An 18,249-nucleotide genomic window follows, 5' to 3' on the forward strand; every position below is an offset into this window, starting at 1 on the left:
CTATTTTGATGGGATTACACAGAATACAGCTGCTACTTTCACAACCTGAGCTCTCCTGACAACAAAAATGCTTTTACCACAAAAACAGAAAAAAGGGGCAATCTTTAGTACAACAGTAACAGTCACAGATGCCGACAAACTCAGTTATCACCATAAACGTCACTGGGGCTCTCTTTGGGAAAGCTGCAGTTGCAAAAACGATAATAATTAGGCTTAATATAGTTCTACGCCAAATTATGGCAGCTGTACATGCTACAACAAAGAACATTTTTAAGTATCAAGTATGCAATTTAAGTACAACCAAACTCCAAAATATTTCTGATTCACAGCAAGTTACTGAGAACACTGAATATACCCCAGAGCTGCTCTTACCTTTCCTGGCAGCATCTGTTCTCCGTCTTGCTGGCGACACCAGATCCTTTACAATCTGTAGCACTTGAATCATTGCTCGTTAGCAAGATCAAAGGAACAAGGTGCTCCTCTAAAATTCCAACAGGTTTCATTACTACACCTTATTACATTGCTGTCTTCAGTATGCTCAAGCAAAACTGATGCAGGAAGAACTCATCTACCTTCACAGGAAGATTTCTGCCTGATGACTCTACAGGCTGAGGTGATGGATTTAAAGTGACTTCAGCACAAGGAGGCAAAAAACCACAAGCAGTCCTAAATGTATTTCTGCAGAACATTTTAGAGTTATTTACTGCAGAGAACGCATACCGATTTCTCTAAATAAAGTTTAAAGGAAATGTTCACAAAGTAGCTAAAGAAAAAAAATTCCCCTTGAAATGACTGCTGACAGATGCAGCATGCTCCCCTCGGCTCAGTAACTAAGAAGTGTGGCTTGCATCCTCTTTTCAAGTCGGTTTCAATTCATGAAATTTCACATAATGCTTAAAGAAAGACTCCGGTGCAGTGCAGAGCCAGCGTCAGACCCACCGACAGAACTAAAATTAAACCCACCCTGCAAAAACTCCATCAGGCACAAGCAAGCTCCTGCTAAAGACAGTCACTGGGTTCCTTTCCCCCCCCTCGAACAGAAACCTCTGACACCCTTGTACGTGACAGGAATTCTCACACACTGGGAGGCACGCCGAAAATCCTGGGAGTATTTCAGGCATTCTCTCACCCACCACCAGAGGCCCAGAGAACTATTTCAGCAAAGGTATTGTCATTACTTCTGTCAGGTAATTTTAGGCAGACAGATTGCTTTATGTGCCCTGCAAAATTTTTAATGGTATTTGGAAAATGTACAAAGGCCCTTCAGAAGTGCCTTTTGTCAAAGCCTCTGCAGAGCTAACCCCCAAAAAAATAAACATGAGGAATCATGTTTTATGTGATCACTTTAAATAACTGTCAGGCCTGAAGAGGCTCAGTGAACACTTCAGAAAACCAAATTCCTACACAGCCCTGCGAGGCCTTGCACACACCAAGATCAATTTAGGAAGCCAACTACATGTTCTGAAAACCATAACATTAAAACAAACCACAGGCCACATGTTCCGGCCTTTAGACCTTCTGTTCCCATTGCTTAAGTGCTAGATTGGGAGGGGGGGAAGAGGTCATCTCTTTCCATTCTTCCATTTCCAGCTGCTCATCACAAGCATTTCAGATTTTAAGGTTAACTGGCATATTTATCCACATCCATGTCAGTCTCTTGACTCACACAGAGCACAGGAAAGACAAACTATGTCTGTTATGTCAGTCTCATTCACAGCCTGCCCATTAATCTCTGCCAGAAGGAAGAGCAACTCAAAGTTCTATCATAGTTGGTTAGGCAAAACAAAGACAAGTAAAATTCTTCTCCCTGCCAAGCTGTCCAATTTCTTCTCCCATTCTGCAAACATTCAAGCGTCCACCCAAGAGGAAGCTTGTAGACACACTGTGCAACTATGACTGACCCCTCCCTGAAAAAGGATTCTTCAAAATGCTACAGACAGAATCCTCAACTTTTCTATATTAAGAGTAATTTCTAACTCCTGGACCTAAAGTTAAATTCCAGGTTTAAGACCAATAACTTTATACCTAGAGAGGTTTGGAGACGATTACTACAAGCAGCCCCTTCCAGAACAACTATAATTTCAGAACATTTAAATAAGATGTAAAATGCAGGGTTGTGCAGTAAGGTTTACCTGGAGGTCCGTTATTTAATAATCCAGTGCTCAAAACTGCTGTTGGAAGAACTTTTTCCGTGATTATCTTACCATGATGTGTTTGTTCTTTATTTAGTTGGGTAATCAAACAACTTTCAAGTCAGAGGTATAAAACTAAAGGAGTATCATTACTTGCAACTATACTACATTGCAAATTTTCTCTAAAAAACTGACTTCTAAAATCATGGTGAACAAAACACAACTACTACAGAACTACTAAACTTTCAATGGTCCTTATATAAACATATTATGGGCAGGAGGAAAAAGGAAGGAAAAAAAAGAGAGTAAGGTTGAATAACATATTCACTAATGACATCCACTTGGCCTTCCAAAGCCAGAATATACCTTGCAGATCCTACAACAGATTTTTAAATGAACTTGATTATCTAATTTCTACAGCAACATTCTCAAGTGCTGGAACAAAGAGAGGATGGTGGACTGACAAAGATTAACAGTTGAGCAGAGGCAGCAAAGAAGAAAGGACTAGAAGGCATGACTTGCACTTACTTTTGTCAAAAATTATTTTAAAATTAAGAAATTAAGCACTTCAGTACCTATTCCCTACTGCAAAAAGGAAGTCATTCCTTTTTCTTCCCAACTGTCCCTTATCCTGCTGGTACAGGTCCCTGTCCTCCCTTTTAAAGAGAGACACAGAAGAACTTCAGGATGGAAAGTCATTTTCACCCACACCTGCCTTCCTCAACATGAAACAGTTTCCAAAGTTGGTATGCACAGTAGTTTCCCCTCTCTTCTTTGTTGTGACAATTGGCATGTAGAAAAAAAAACTGAAAAAACAAGTAAAGCCTTAAAATTAATTCAGGAAAATGTAAACAAAATTCCACATGGAATGTAAAGAAAATGGTGCAAGTCTGAAGCAGGCATGATAAACAAGAAATTTCAACAAATCACTGAAACCTTGAAGAATTAACAATAAGCTTGGTGGCTGCTATTTGTCTTTCCTCAAATCAATTCATACACCCAGACAGTAACACTAAACGTGCTTTAGGATAGAGGCAATACCAAAAAGACTTCTAGAAATAAACCACACTAACTAGTTAAATTGTGTAATTTCATATCTTATTCATGAGTCAGAACTTGGTTATAGTTCACTCTTATCTTTGACTGATACTGAACCAACTGATACTTCCATACAATCTGTCTCTGCAACTGCCACCTCTCAGACCACACATCCTGACACAACACCCACTGTGGGCAAGGATACACCAGATGGAAGTTCACTGCAATTCTGACACAGATACACAAGGTGAACCACAAAGAAACCATGTCATAAATTTAGTGTAACAATTTGAGAAGATTCTGTTTGAGGAAAAAAAAAAGTAATGCTACATATTCAATGCATACAACATGGATCTCTGCCAAGCGTTTTTCCTCTTCAACAGCAAGCTTGCTAAGCAATATGTGCTTGATGATGTTCTTGGATTTTGCTTTTCTTCCTTGACTTCAAAATTGTAGGGAATACAGAAATCATGCACATGTTATCAACCTGATGAAATACACTGGTATTGGAAGGAGCAGTTAACAGGATGGGATGGATCACTGTGTACAGCCCTTGATCTCTCCTAAGCATAATAAAAAAATGACCTGCATCCTGGTTAGTCAGCTATCATAATTCAGAATAAAAATGCTTCTGTTAACATAATTATAATTAACTGATCTTTGGAAGCAGTTCTTTTTCATGAACCATATTGCCAAGAGATAACACATTTACAGCACAAATGATGCTGCAGAAGGATGGCTCAGTGGGTATTTGTCAAAGGTATTTGACAGGAGGTGGGGAAGATCAGAATTTAAGTCTGAGGAAGACTTAATATTTTCTCTTTCACTCTCTTCTTCTAATCTGTAATGTTTATACATTCACAGCATTCTGTCTAGGCTATTAAAAAACCATCAAGAACCCTCGGGGTTTTCCCAGGCAGCACTGCAGCTACCCCAAAAAGCGCCTGCTTGTTGCGTCCTCATTTACAGAAAGATTTACAAGCTACTAACAGAAAAAAACCCCAACCCACTGCAATGGCTTGAGGGCTTTCATTCATAGGAACAATAGCCCCACACACATTTGAGCTGAAATATAGTTACTGTCACTGTTCTTTTTCCATCTCATACCAACCTGAACTGTCCAGAATTCCGCACACAGATTATTGCCCACATCTCTGCAGAAACCTGTGCAGGTCTGGCTTCATTACTCTACCCTGTGTTCCCCATAGCCAGAACTATGTCCTTTTCCCTATCTGCTAGACTCCACACGTGGTTAAGATGCCAAGCTTTCAGGCCTGACACCCCAGGGAATGGAGAGCCCACAACAAAATGGCCAGGAAGGTCCCAGCCCAGGGCAGTGCTGTCACTAATGTTTCAATGGGAGCAGGATCAAGCCGTAAGTCCTCTAGAAAGCAAATAAATACACGAAACACTTCTTCTGGTGTCTCCAGTTCTGCGATAGAGCAAAGACATTAGAGGAAGAAGAAAAGGATTCACAAAAGAGCAGGGTGCATTTGCACTTTGGACCCTCCTTTCTAGGCTGTAACACCCGGAAGGTGTTCCAGCACGGTAGGAGTCAGCAGGGCTGTCCCAGCCGGGCTGTCTGTAACGGGCTGTAAAAACTCCAGTGCCATCCAAAGGGAGGGCAGCTGCTCTTAATGACTCATTGGAATGTTTGCTTTAAAAGCTGCAGTTTCAGAAATCACACATGGCACAACTGCTTCATCGTCCCTCCCATCTTAGCAAAGGGGCTCAGAAAATGAAGATGACTTTCCCATCAGGATTAACTACCTCACATGCAGGACAAAAGTTTTCAAGAATAGACAAAAGGATTAAGGAGATACACATCAAGCATATTAGCTGGGAAAAGATTCTTTAAATATCGAATAGAAGGAAGAGTATATTATAAGAACATTTATATAGTCCCTTACAAAAAAACCAGCTTATTTTTTGCAAAAACAATAAATTCAGATAAAGTCTATCCAGTAGCTAAGGCAAATACCTCAACTATCCACAGAAACATTGTTTTATAATACTCTAACTTTTCCTGTCACAACAGGTCTTCAAATTATTTTCTGAAAACAATTAGGTATTGAGCTCTAAGACAGGCAATATATCATAATACAAATTATTACTACAGCTGCTATAAAGTAGGATATCTATTGTTTCTCACTAATATTTTGAATTAATTTTCCAATCTCTGAACTGAAGCCTACAGTTTTCATTAAGTTTTAAATAATCTATTGTAGTTGGAAGAGACTTCTAGAGTTCCAGATCAATAATTAACTGTCCCCATAAATCTCTGAAACTTTAAATTCTTAATCTTCATTATTTTCTACAGATCATTCATTGAAGCACGAAACAGGCAAAAAAAAAAAAAAAAGAAAATCTAAAAATTCTCAACAACTCTTAACAATTCCTATGTGAAATTGTGATAGCCTCTCTTGTAAAAATGTTTGCACCAGTGATACAACTCCATTTATTGTTCAGGGGTTCATTTTTCAAAAATAACTGCTTTTGGCTATGCATTTTGCAAAGCATCCATAAAAATAAATAAACATCCTCACCATCTTCTCAATGGTCCTTCAGAGTCAGTAACTGCTTAATCCAACAGAATTTGCATCCACTTAGGAATATTTTTTTCTTCATTTCTAGCAGGTTTGCTACCAATTTTAAAGCATGAAACTATGGCTGCAGTTTTTAAAAGAAACTGATGCAGATTTATGAGCTTTATTTAGAAGGCATCTTCTTGGGAGCAGAAAGTAGCTTGATCTAAAGGCTGGAAAAGTAAAGTTTTATTTTTGAAGTCTGTTTTTCTTTACACTTTAAACATACAAGAAAGCTGTTCATTAAATTCAGATGATGGAAAACTTCAATAAATGGTCAATGAAATTAATTCTACCTATTCCAGGAAAAAAAACCTATAAACCCAAAATAGAAAAACAAATTCTGTAACTGGGAAATAGAGAAGACAGAAAAACACAGGGCCACATTCTACAGACCTTACTGCACACAGTGAAGGAAAACTACACATTGCACAATCCCATCCCTGCTCAATTGCTCTCAGTTACCCTTCTTGCATCAGTTTTCATCCCCTCAGCTCTTGCTACAACACATTCTGCAAGCAGATCTAGACTGTAACAAGATAGACAGCAAGTTTCCCAGAGAGCCACAATGAAGGCAAGGGAACTGCCCATGTAGATCACTTTTATCACCCTGATAACAGACACCAGACACTAATGGAGATCAGTATCAGAAATTTGTGTTCACATAAGTCTTGATGCACTCTCCCCCCCCACCAAAAAAAAAATCTACAAAAAGGAAAAAAGCATGTATAGATGTACAATTTGGTTTTTTCTTCCCAATAAATGTGTTTTATACCTGTCACCTCCATGAGAAAAGTAAGGGTACTGCTTTGTCTTTGCTCACATATTTTCTGTAGAACTGTACCACCAGATTTAGACATACAAGTGCATCTAAACTACACAGCTTAGCAACAGTTCAAAGGGTTCCAGAAGCTCTTAGATATTTAACCCATAAAGATGTGGCAAAAGGAATAGCTCAGGCTGCAGTGCAGAATTCCTTACATACAGAGGAACAGACTCATGTCTTTTGGGTCTATGTGATTAGGATTGTGTTAAGCAAGCTACAAAGTGTTATGAAAATGAGTAAGAATAGAATCACAGATTCTTATTATGAATCTTCAAAGTAATTCCATTGCTTTCTCCTCCCCCTCACACCATGCCCTTCAAAGGCCAAATGGTCACTTAAGGCTCATGAACCAGTCAAGAAAGCACCAACAAAGCATATGGAATTCCACCACCAACCAAAAAAGGTTGTAGCTAAGTAGTCAATTTCAAATAATTGATAAAATAAGGTTTGGTCGGGTTTTTTTAAACAGGAGGAAGAAAGAGGATGGTAGTACAAGATCTCATCTCAGTGAATGCACACACCCCACAGAATTTCTTCGTCTTCCTCATATTAGATGACAAGTTTTCATACAGCTTTAGGTACAAATGAAGATTTTTCTGCAAAAAAAAAGTTCCATACTAGAAGTCTCAAAAAGAAATCAGACATTAATGAAGTTGCAATTACATAACAAAAACTACTTTAAATATATATTCATCAACAATATGCAGGATTTCCTGCACTTGCAGCATTTCAAACAGAATATGCAGCAATTTTACACTGCCTGGATTTGGGTCATGGCTGTAGTGCTAATCAACTAATTTATCTTAAGATAAAGGATATTATTAAATGTTCTGTCAAACCTAAGCACACAGAAAGAAGCCACACTAGTCATTAAAGACTTTTTTTCAGATTTGCAATATTAAACAAAAATCAAAACTATTACTATCCTACATGTGCTAATACTGAAGTCAAAGTACATTCATTAGTTTAATCAGGCAAAGACTGATAAAAGTGAATGTGTGTTCAATTCAAAGAAAGAAGAAAAATAAAAACTTTGCTTTTAATTTAAATCCTTACTTGGCTTCCTTTTGAAGAGGATATAAATGGGACTAATAATCTTGTACCTCCCTGAGGCAAAGAAAAACTAGAAAATTGTATGCACTGCTATTTGTTAGTGTGATTAAATCCTTCACTGCATGTATACTTCTACACTGATATTTAATCTAAGTAATAAAATGCAGCTGTACAGAGGCACCAGGAAGAACATCAAACCTTATTAGTCCACTGCAAAAAATACACACTACTTTTACTAAGCCCATGTATTTGCAGGCATAGTTTGTGCAGCAAAGAGTAAGTGGTGTGGCTTTCTGTCACTGCAAGAAAAATCAACACTTTTAAAACAAGTTCTTGAATACTCTGTAATAGGCTAATCTAACACTAAGGTAGCATCTAATCCCACAAATGCAGCCTGCCTTAGTAATGAAAAAACTATTATGAAGAGACACATTCAAAGGAAGAACAAATTCAACATTTCGAAAGTAGCCAATGGACATTAACCCAAAGGTCACACAGAGCAGAAGGGACCCACCCTCCTTTAAAAGGAAGCGTACCTGGGTCTGTTTGCTTCATGCAATTGTGTTCTAATGGGAAACACCATTAGCTGTTCACTTTTAGACTTCTGCCTCCTGCTCTCCTTCTACATTCACTCAGAAAATGCAGTCTTTCAAAGCAGATTTTAAATAACGTACTTTAAAAATTCAAGCTTAGCACTTGAACACGACAATCATGCTAACTGTGACTACTTAAGGTTAATGCTAGAGCTGTATTTGAGATGTTTTCTGACTAAGTGGCTGGTTGTGGCTACCTTTATCTCTGTTTTGCCTCTGTTCTTACAACTGGATTTATTTAGTGCAAATTTGTAACAAGCAGGTCCCACTTCCTTCATATGCAATCCTATTTCCCATAAAAACATACACGTTTCCACTATTGAAGAGTTCTCCTATTTCCTCATCAATGAAAAAATGGTGGAAACACCTGGGCATCTGAGACTTCTTTTGTCAGCTTCACTTTAAGACAATCACTTTATCCAAATGAAGAATGCCTTACCTACTTATTCCATGAGCAAGAACAGAGGAACCTATGAACATTGTACCAGTTTTGGCAGATGGAAAACTGTAGTGTATTAACTGTTCTCTATGTTCTCTGTAGCTGTAGAGAATTTAAAATCATGCAAAGTTTCAGCCAACAACTGCCGTGGTCCAGAGAAGAAGGGTCATCACTCTACCCAGTATTACATTCAGGCACTGTAGCCCAGCATTTTAACTCCCACTGGCACTACACCAATGCTAAAGGAACAGAAGTAGTGCCATCATCCCCCCCTTGCAGTGGATTTATCCTTGAACTTGACCAGTTAAGTGTCACATAATGACACCCAGGTAACCTGGCCTTGCTAAATCATCCTGTAAGTCCAGTGAATGTACAGTGTTAAACAAAAATACAGATTGTGTTAGTTCTCCTAAATGGATGTTCCACTTAATGATTGATTGCATTAAGAAGAGGGGAAAAAACCACTCAAGAGCCTTATAGTGAGTTTCACATAAATATTATTTCTTTCAATTTGTGTTAATGCATGAGGAATAAATAAATATTGAAATGTCACTAAAAGTGACTCATTAGCCTTTGCTCTAAAAAGAAAACTTTCCTACTACATACTTAAAGCAATACCTACAAATATTTTTGTCACTGCTTCTGACATAGGAAAGGGGGGGGGGGGCGCAGGGGAGGAAGAGGAAATAAAAAGCAGAATTGTCACTTTTCAATTTGTGCCTCATCTTTTTACATCTAGCAATAGACCAGCTTTCTTTTCTCCTGTCCTCCAAGACCAACCCTGACATCCTTCAAACATTCTTACAGTAATTTGCTGCAACTGGGGAGGAGAGGAAGCTAAAAGCTGGTCTATTTTGCAACCAAATATAAAATAATATGAACTGTAACTGCTCTGAAGCTCACAAGGCAAGCAGGGTCTGTCAAACAGCCTGAACACAAGCACAGCTGTAGCACAGCATCATTTCAAGAACTCAGACCTGCAGCCCTCAAGTGTCACCTCCAAACCTAAATTTGGGGGAGTGCAGGGAAGGAAGGTTATGCCATTGTACTGTTGGTACAACTTGGACACAGTAGCATCACAAAATAAAACTCCTCGTATAATGCTGTACAAAAGTCTACTAAAAAAAAAGAAAAAAAGAGAAGTAAAAAGCTTTATGTTGAACCCAAGAGAACATTCTGGTGAGAGACTTACTTCCCTATGTCCCTAAAAATTCTGGCAAGTCTGACTTGGGCTCAAAAGAGCTCTGAGTAAGGCTTTCAGCACTCCACCACAGAATTAGGCAGGTTTTCAAAGAGCTTTTCAAGGCTAAAACAGAAAGACCACATTCAAGAATCCTCTCCTATGGCAAACCAAAGTGCTTTATTAAAACAAAGTGCCCTTTTACATTAGTGATCTGTTAGATTAATGACTGCCCTGGCCAAAAGCACTGAGGTTCTACAGCGTGTTGGTATGCCTTCCGTTCTGGAGACCATTATTTTACACAAAATAAAACTGGGAAACAAAGGAAGAAAAATAAAGAAAACAACATATCACACCAAATTCCCAAACCAGAAGAACTTGGGAGTACTACACAGCTTTGTGCTTGCTTCAGAAATTTTGAGCAGGATACGTCCAGGTTTACCAACAGCCTTGAAAAAATTCCAGTGCTATCTTGCCAGTCCCCCGCATAATTTTAGGAATTAAAGTATCTTAATTATAGGGGAGAGGGTCCTTTGCAATGAGAGCTAACACAAGCCTTGAAATCAGCTGATTGATAGGGTATCACCTAAGTGCAGCTGCTTTGTTACCACAAACATCTGCAACCATCCTTGTAAACAGAGAAAGGATAACAGGCTGGATAGTTTAAGTAAAGAAAAGATCATAAACTTAAACAAATATGGAGCCAATAATCTTGCTGACATTATTTGCATAACCCCACTTCTGGCAACAACCCCAAATATTTTCCAACTGTGTTACAAAACAAAGAAGTTGTTTCCTATCAGAAGTTGGGTAAAGCATGTCAGAATAGTTTTTCTAGAAACCCAGTCAATTTAGCTTAAAATAACCACACATCTTCTAAATCAGATGTTTTGTTTCTTGAATATAAACATGAATAACAACATAAAATGAGACTACAGCTCAATTATTTTTCTTATCTGTGATAAAGTTACACCAATGAGCAGCAGTGCTCCACTTTTCCTCTGCAGTGGTGCATATTATTCAATCATTTGTATGGAAAGTGAGAATCAACGTTACTCACGACAGGCAAGGAAAGTCCTGTGAACACCTCACCTAACACTGCTGTTGGGAAAGTTCTTCTTGTAGTCCATTTCTAATCCTTCCTCTGATTCAGCTGTTTTGTGAATTCTTTGATTCAACAGGAAATAACACCACCATTAGGGAGCTTAAAGCTGCAGCCTCTCTAAGTCCTCCTGCAGTAACTGCAACATTGTTCTGTGACTACTCAGCGCCTTATGCAGAGAAGGGGGTGCCCACCCAAACATCTACATTTGTAACTGGTGCTTTTCATCTCTGTTTTAGTTGGGAATTTCTGCATCCTTCCCCGTTTGAAATGTACTTGAATACCACCCTCAACTTATCAGAGGATGAATAGGATCCCAGAAATATGAATTGCTTACATAGTGGCAGATACTTGATACTCACTCCAGAGAACAAGGTTACAGTGTTCTTGTGCTACTCACTCCTTCTGCTGCAGGAGCACCAAAGACCCACGATAAAGGCATCATTGTGCAATGTTCTAATAAGGGAGCACAGAGAGAGGCCCAAAGACTAAGGTTTAAATAAAAAACTATTTAATGGGAGAATATTATCATGCCAAAGGCATGTACTCCTGTGTATGCCAATTAGTCATAATAATTCAGCACTCCTTACTGGCCATCAATCAAAACACTGAGGCAGACAAATGTTAAAAGATGACTCTCTTTTATTTATAAACACATAAATAAAAGAATTTTTAATATATTTTATGTAGATATATAATTTATAATATAAAGAGAAAATAATTACATAAAATATATATCACAAACAAAACATGTAATGCATGTTTAAATATACATAAATTATTATCATAACCATCTTTCTATCATCCTTGTTGTTCTGGACACACACAGCTAGCATATCATAAAGTAAATAATCCAACCTTAATTTCCAGTACAAACGTGGCAGAATAAACGTGAAGTGCCTAAAAAGGACACATTTGGGAAACTGTGTGTGTATACAAAAAGACTGGAATTCCAACAACATTAATGATAGCAATTTTCCTGCCACAGTTCTCCTGTCAGCTCAAAATTAACAATAGTTTCTGGCCAGTGCCAACATCTTGGTCTACAAACAGAAATTACATCTCTTTAAAAGTAGGTGTCATGTTGCACTAACTTATTTAGAGAAGCCACATCAACCTGCCAGGAAAAAGCCCAAATGAAAGAAGATAGATTTGAAGTTCCCTTTATGGAAAAATAAATTTAAAAATAACACCTTTTAAAAAACGTTCAGTAAATGTATCTGAAATGTATGCAAAGAATTTTACAAATTTAGCTCTACTATACATTAACTAATTTAAACAGTAAATATTATACAATACCTCTTTGTTAGCAAGGCCCTATAAAAAGGGACACTACTGAACTTGACTCTAAAACCTGCAAACACAGCTTCTGGATGTGATTAATGTATTTTTTGGTAAATGCAACCTCCTGCAAAGATGCAGCTTTACTTCTGACTATAAAAATTGAAGACTTACTTCATTCAAGTAAATACATGACAGAATAAAATTCAAAAACTGCTTATCTGCCTCTTTGATCAAAAAATAAATTTTAAGTGCACGGGAAGCAACAACTTACCAGCCCTAAATATCCTAAAAAGTGACCAAAAATAAAGGAAGGATTAGAAAACAAATTTGAAAATTAATTTAAAATCTGTTTAAATACAGATGAATTTCAAGAACCTTTCATTTGTGTTCTGATATATTTAAATAGCTGTACTATGAGCAAAAAAAAAAATCCACAGGGTCTGAGAAGCTGCATCATTACGTCAATTGAATAAATAAGAAATCCGACATAATAAAATGTGAATATTAAAACAACAAGTAAGTTTCTACTAACATGCCTGCATTTCCCCCATGTGATGCATCAGTTCTGTGCAAAGTATTTGGGTTTAGATTTTATTGCTATTCATGCACCCTGTGTATTCAGAGGAGCAGTTTAATTACAGTATTGGTGAGAAACTGGGTCATCCAAGATCTGATTAGTCCTCTGGAGATGCCTCTCCTTGCTTAGCGTAGAGGAAGCCCAAGATTACTACATTCCTGAACAACTTAAGCTATAGTTCCATACACACTTCCAGCAAGGGAAAAACAGCATTTACCAGAGTCTCACCCACGGATCACTGACCCCCACCCTTGCACTGCTCTCCCTGCATGGCAGCAGTGCACCCATGGACACAGCTACCTAGGCAAGAGCTTAGGGACCCCACCTAATTCCAATCAGCCCCATGAATGCTCCTGTAGCAAGGAAGAATGCAGGAATTCAGGCAGGCAAAGGACACCGCCCCCATTACCGGCATGGGCAACATTTTAAAGAGGTCATGAAGTTTTAAGACCCTGAGTTCAGCCTTGGCTCCTACAGCCCAGATCTTTCTAATGAGACTTCATTCAAAACTTCCTTGTCGAACCATACAAGTTTCTGTAACCCATTAATTCTAACCTCTGAATCTGTATTTTGAGTCAGAAAATTATCTCCAGCTCAGTTGCTGACAGTCTCACCCTGTACAAGCTGCACTACATAAAGAAGAGATAGAGCAGCAAAGGGGCAGTACCCCAAGAAAACAGATCTGAAAAGTTAAGAAAACACAGAGGAGGAACAGTGAAACAAGACTGAGTGGCAAGTTCTACTACAAGATTCCAGAGCCAAACAACAACATGTATTTTTCATGTTTCAACATCCCACTGTAAAAAAAGTTAATAGTGTACTACTACTGATCCAAATTCTCATCTGTCACTACAGTTACAGTGGTAAATTCCCTTGACAGCTTCAATAAAAAAGGAGAAAACATTAAATAAATACTGATATTATCAATGAAGCAATTTTTAGGGGGTCACTAATATACAGTAGTTTTACTATTTAAGAGCCTTGTGGGTTTCCTTCTTTTTCACACAGCTGAGTTGCAGGGGGGTTACTATTATTTATCTGTTAAAAATTTTTATGAACATATCAGAAGTCTTCAAAGCAACCTTTTTCAAATATGTATTATGGCTCTTTATCCCCTGTATTCTACAATTCTTTATTATTCAGAGCTTCAGTTTTTCATAGAGAATTACTACTTCAAGTTTCAGGAAAGATAACCCAGGAGACACAATAGCTTCTTCTCTATTTCTCAAGTCACAGTATTTATAAGGATTAGAAGACAATTGTGCTGTGAAATCACAACAACAATTGTGAAAACACTTCACAAACTGTAGCTTCAAACTTGCATTTTATGAATGGCTTTCAGGGTTCATGATTCAAAAATAAAACAAAAACTTAGCGTGTAACATAATCTGACACCCTTTACCTACTCATTATTATATATTGTAGAAGTATTTTGGTTACTTCTAAGCTTTCCTTCCCCAGCATGCAGTTGTCTCAGTGAACCAGAATCTAGACTTCTTCCTTTCTTTCCTTCAATCTCAGCTCACTGCAAAGAAGTGATGACTACAAAGCCTCTTAAACCAAATCATTCAGCTTTAAAATGATTTGCAACACTTCACCCACAACACATAAAGTGCACAGTCACCTACACTTCAGGTAAAACAAACAAAAAGTCTATTTCCCAGTATTTATGAACAGTTTGACTTGGTCCTCAGTTCACTACAGATTCCTTCTGACACACCAGGAGGGGAGATCAGGGTTGAGGGGGGAAAACTGAGCCAGCTTTAACTCTCAGACTTTCCTTAGCACAGGAAGCTTTACAGATGCCTAGAACACTTTCCTCAGCTGCAAGCACAGAAATAATAATATGTAGAATGGTTTGGGTTGGAAGGGACCTTAAGATCATCCAGTTCCAACTCCCTGCCATGGGCAGGGACACCTTTCAATAGACCAGGTTGCTCCAAGCCCCATCCAACCTGGCCTTGAGGCAGTCACTACAGCACTGCATCTTTATCTGTTATGGCTGACCTTAACATTTGTTCTAATTCCCAAGTTCATGGTTCATGAACAGGGAAATCGACAGCCAAAAATATTTCTTTACATACACTACAAGAACACAGAAGGAAAGAAAAAAAAAATCTATTTTTTTAGAAATCTCAAAGCCATAAGGTTCCTCTGTGAACACGAACTAGAAAGTCAGAGCTGTAATGAGAGGTCAAGGTATGTAACCAACCATAAAAGAGAAGCAGCCTTTAATCACACCATTGTGGGCTTGATTTGAACTGGTGAAGCAAAAACTTCCCCCATCATTACCAAGCCACACCAACCATTTGCAGAATGTAAGATTACATTGCACAGCATCTCTCAAAACACACAAAATGAGTTCCTACACTCAAGTCAAACAGAAAGCAAATCTGAATTGATGAGAGTGAAGCACAGAGAAGCAGGTGAGCTTCCAACTGCAGCCAGCATTACGTTTTTTGTGTGTATGAAACACAACAAAAGCAGAAAGACAAAGTCAGGGAAAAAATATTCTGTATTATAAGTTGGCACTGCATCTTATACATTTAAGGGGAAAAAAATTAAGATGTCAGCAGCTTGTTGCAATAGTGTGCACTAACATTTAGTTTCACTGCAGCAGTTCAAATGATTTCACTGTACTGACCTCTCCTCAAAGGAGAAAAGCACAGGAAAATTCCCAAAAATAAAGAGCTGAGTTTATAATATTAAGAACTTATCACGACACTATACATTTTCTGGCCACTAAATGTTAGTATCTGGAGAAAATGCAAATTAAACCAACTCTTTCTGTGGTGGGACATTCTAGGCAGGTTGCAATCCACCAGGATTTCTCTGAAAAGTTATCTTTAAATACAAAACAAATCAATAATCAACTTCACTTAGCTACACTTAATACTATTACAAACCCTTTAAGGATATTACCTCAGTGTCCTGTAAGACACACAATCAAAAAGCACAATTTCAAATACAAATCTGTCTTACACTTATTTATGAAAACAGACATTTATAAAGCCATTCCACAGAAATAAAAGCCTCCGTTTTAACAGATTTTTTGTACTGGCCTACAACAAACTATCACCACGAACAGTGAACTCTGAAATTCTGTCAATGCTCTTCCCCAACACAGGGGAAGATCCAGTACAACAAGGTCCAAACCATGCACTTACACACCTGGTAACTATTTAAAAAGTTAAACAAAAAAAGTAGTTCTTTCATTCACTTTCAAAAAAAACCAAACCAAAACTGATCATTGGCTTAAAAATAAGCATGTGTGTGCTTCATAAGTATTAGGATATTAACAGACTTACTTCTACGAGCTATATCAATAAAATAATAAGCTTTATGTAACTGAATTTATATGGTAAACGACAAATATTATATGGTAAAAATTACTTAAGCTAGTGAATAAAGTTGGCAAAAAGCCCAAATAGATATGATCTGCCTGTGAATAAATTTAGGACCAATATTAGAAAACACATTTTTAATCATTTTAAGACTTAAGAGTCTAGCACAGCCCTTCACAAAGAGCAATGAAATATATATTGCATCAAGTACATCACAAGAAAATAATGAGTAGGATTTGATAATGTAGCCTGCACATAACAGCATTCTGGAGTTTTTACTGGCCTTCTGAAGGCTGAGATTACCTCATATTAGATAGGTTTTTGGTTTGAATAATACTAGGTGATGCACAAGTTAGGAATACTAGAGACTCCCACCATTTTTAATACATCTAGCTATTCCAGGTGCCCACAGATTTTATGGATAAGCTCACATGTACAGAACTATGCAAATAAATGCAGCTTTGTAAGACATGATACATACCTTATTGACTGAGCTATTTAGAAAAGAGAAGCATAAAACTAAGGACTGTGCTTATAGTTCAAGTTTCTCTCAAGTAAACCATAAACTAAGAAATTCAACATCAGCCAAATATAAAACATCTAATCTTCTCTAAACCATATTTTTTTTTAAGTGGCACTTTGTGTTGTGCCCTTGAAGCCCATCACTTAGCACAGCCTTAAGCATCCACTCTACCACAGGAATGCAGCATCCTGCATTGAAGAACATCGTTTCTCACCACCACAAAAAGTACTGCCAAAACTTTGTCTTGCATTTGAATAAGGGTCTTCATTCTTCCTAATGAACAGCTGAGCCCTCCAGTCTGGAATCAGCTCAAAATCTGACCAAAACCCAGAGTGTTTTGCTCTGCCTGTAAAACCAACATCACCACAGCAGCATCCTGAAGTCACACCTAACAAAGCAACTATGAGTCAGTTATTTGTTATGTTTAAGACTCTACATAAAGTAATGACATCACATGAAAAACTCTGTAAAACAAATGAAGATTCATAAACAGTGTTTGACAAATCAGGATATTCCGGTATTTGAATAACTGCCTGGAAAATTGTCCTCTACGCAATACAGCGAATAGGTTTAAACATCAGAAAGTAAACAAGTGTGAGCAGCAATATGAAAGAACGTAGAGACACATCTGTATAAAAACTAAAATAGTTCTATCTACACTAGCATGAACCCTATAGTTCAGCAATTCTTTCAGTCCTTTTTTTGGTGTAATTTTTCCTCTGCGGCATTTAGCAAGCATGTCCTTCATCATTCTTTTTTATTTCCAGCTGTCAAGAACAATCATTTTTCATTTAGTTTGACAAGAAATTTAACCAACAATTTTCTTTACTCACTTCCTCCCAGAAACTCAAATGGTCTTATTTTACTAACACAGGATATAATTATCCTGCAAACAAGATGCTTTTTCTTCAGCACATTCAGTACAATTGTGTTGAAGTTGAGTACATTATAAATACAGTTCCTGTGCAAATGAAGTTTTATCCTTATTTCTACATGAGGCAAGGCCAAGTAACATTGCTGACAAAAGGTGCATTAGGAAGTCTCACATTTGCAAAACTTATGAGACCTTTAAATACTCAAAAGAGCTCACTAAAAAGAGGTTATCTTACTCATCAGATATGACCTAAATCAAAACTTCCGGTGTCTTTCATCTGGTTTTTTCCACCGTAACAGATACTAAGTCACAGTTTTCTATGGCTCAGATCATTCCAATACATGCCAAAATTCCTTTGGGATCAAATCTCTATACTGGAATTTGAGTAAGATATTTATTTTTTTCCTATAAAATGAAGTCCATTCATTTTATGTTGGATTTTTACCAGTTATTTTAATTCACCAGGCAGTCACAAATTTTGGAGTTCTTAGCAAACCCAAGGCATTTTCCCCTCAGAGTTACATGTTTTATTTATACTGAATAAAACAAACATCAGCTTGTTACAGAACTCAACTTCTTGAAAATGAGACCAGACTACAAACAGAGAAGTCTTACAGAGCACACATCGATCGAAAGATTGCAGATTACAAATGGCATCTGCCAAATCTCAGTTTTATTCGCTTATTTTTACAGGACTGA

At 37.5% G+C, this 18,249-nt stretch overlaps 1 protein-coding gene across 3 annotated transcripts in view; it reads right to left on the minus strand.

Annotated features, from left to right (window-relative positions):
* USP6NL (USP6 N-terminal like) overlaps nucleotides 1-18,249 on the minus strand; it is a 112,507-nt gene that overhangs the window by 88,890 nt on the left and 5,368 nt on the right. Inside the window, exon 1 of one of the 3 annotated variants that reach the window (XM_010407792.3) lies at nucleotides 373-947. The exons of the other annotated variants lie outside the window; for them this stretch is intronic. Within the exon in view, the coding sequence (XP_010406094.1) occupies nucleotides 373-445 (73 nt within the window). The 5' untranslated portion in view covers nucleotides 446-947. Of the gene's footprint in view, nucleotides 1-372; nucleotides 948-18,249 lie in introns of those variants that run through there. 3 annotated transcript variants of the gene reach the window in all.

This window comes from Corvus cornix, chromosome 1A (genome assembly GCF_000738735.6).
Source record: "Corvus cornix cornix isolate S_Up_H32 chromosome 1A, ASM73873v5, whole genome shotgun sequence".
Lineage (NCBI taxonomy): Eukaryota > Metazoa > Chordata > Aves > Passeriformes > Corvidae > Corvus > Corvus cornix.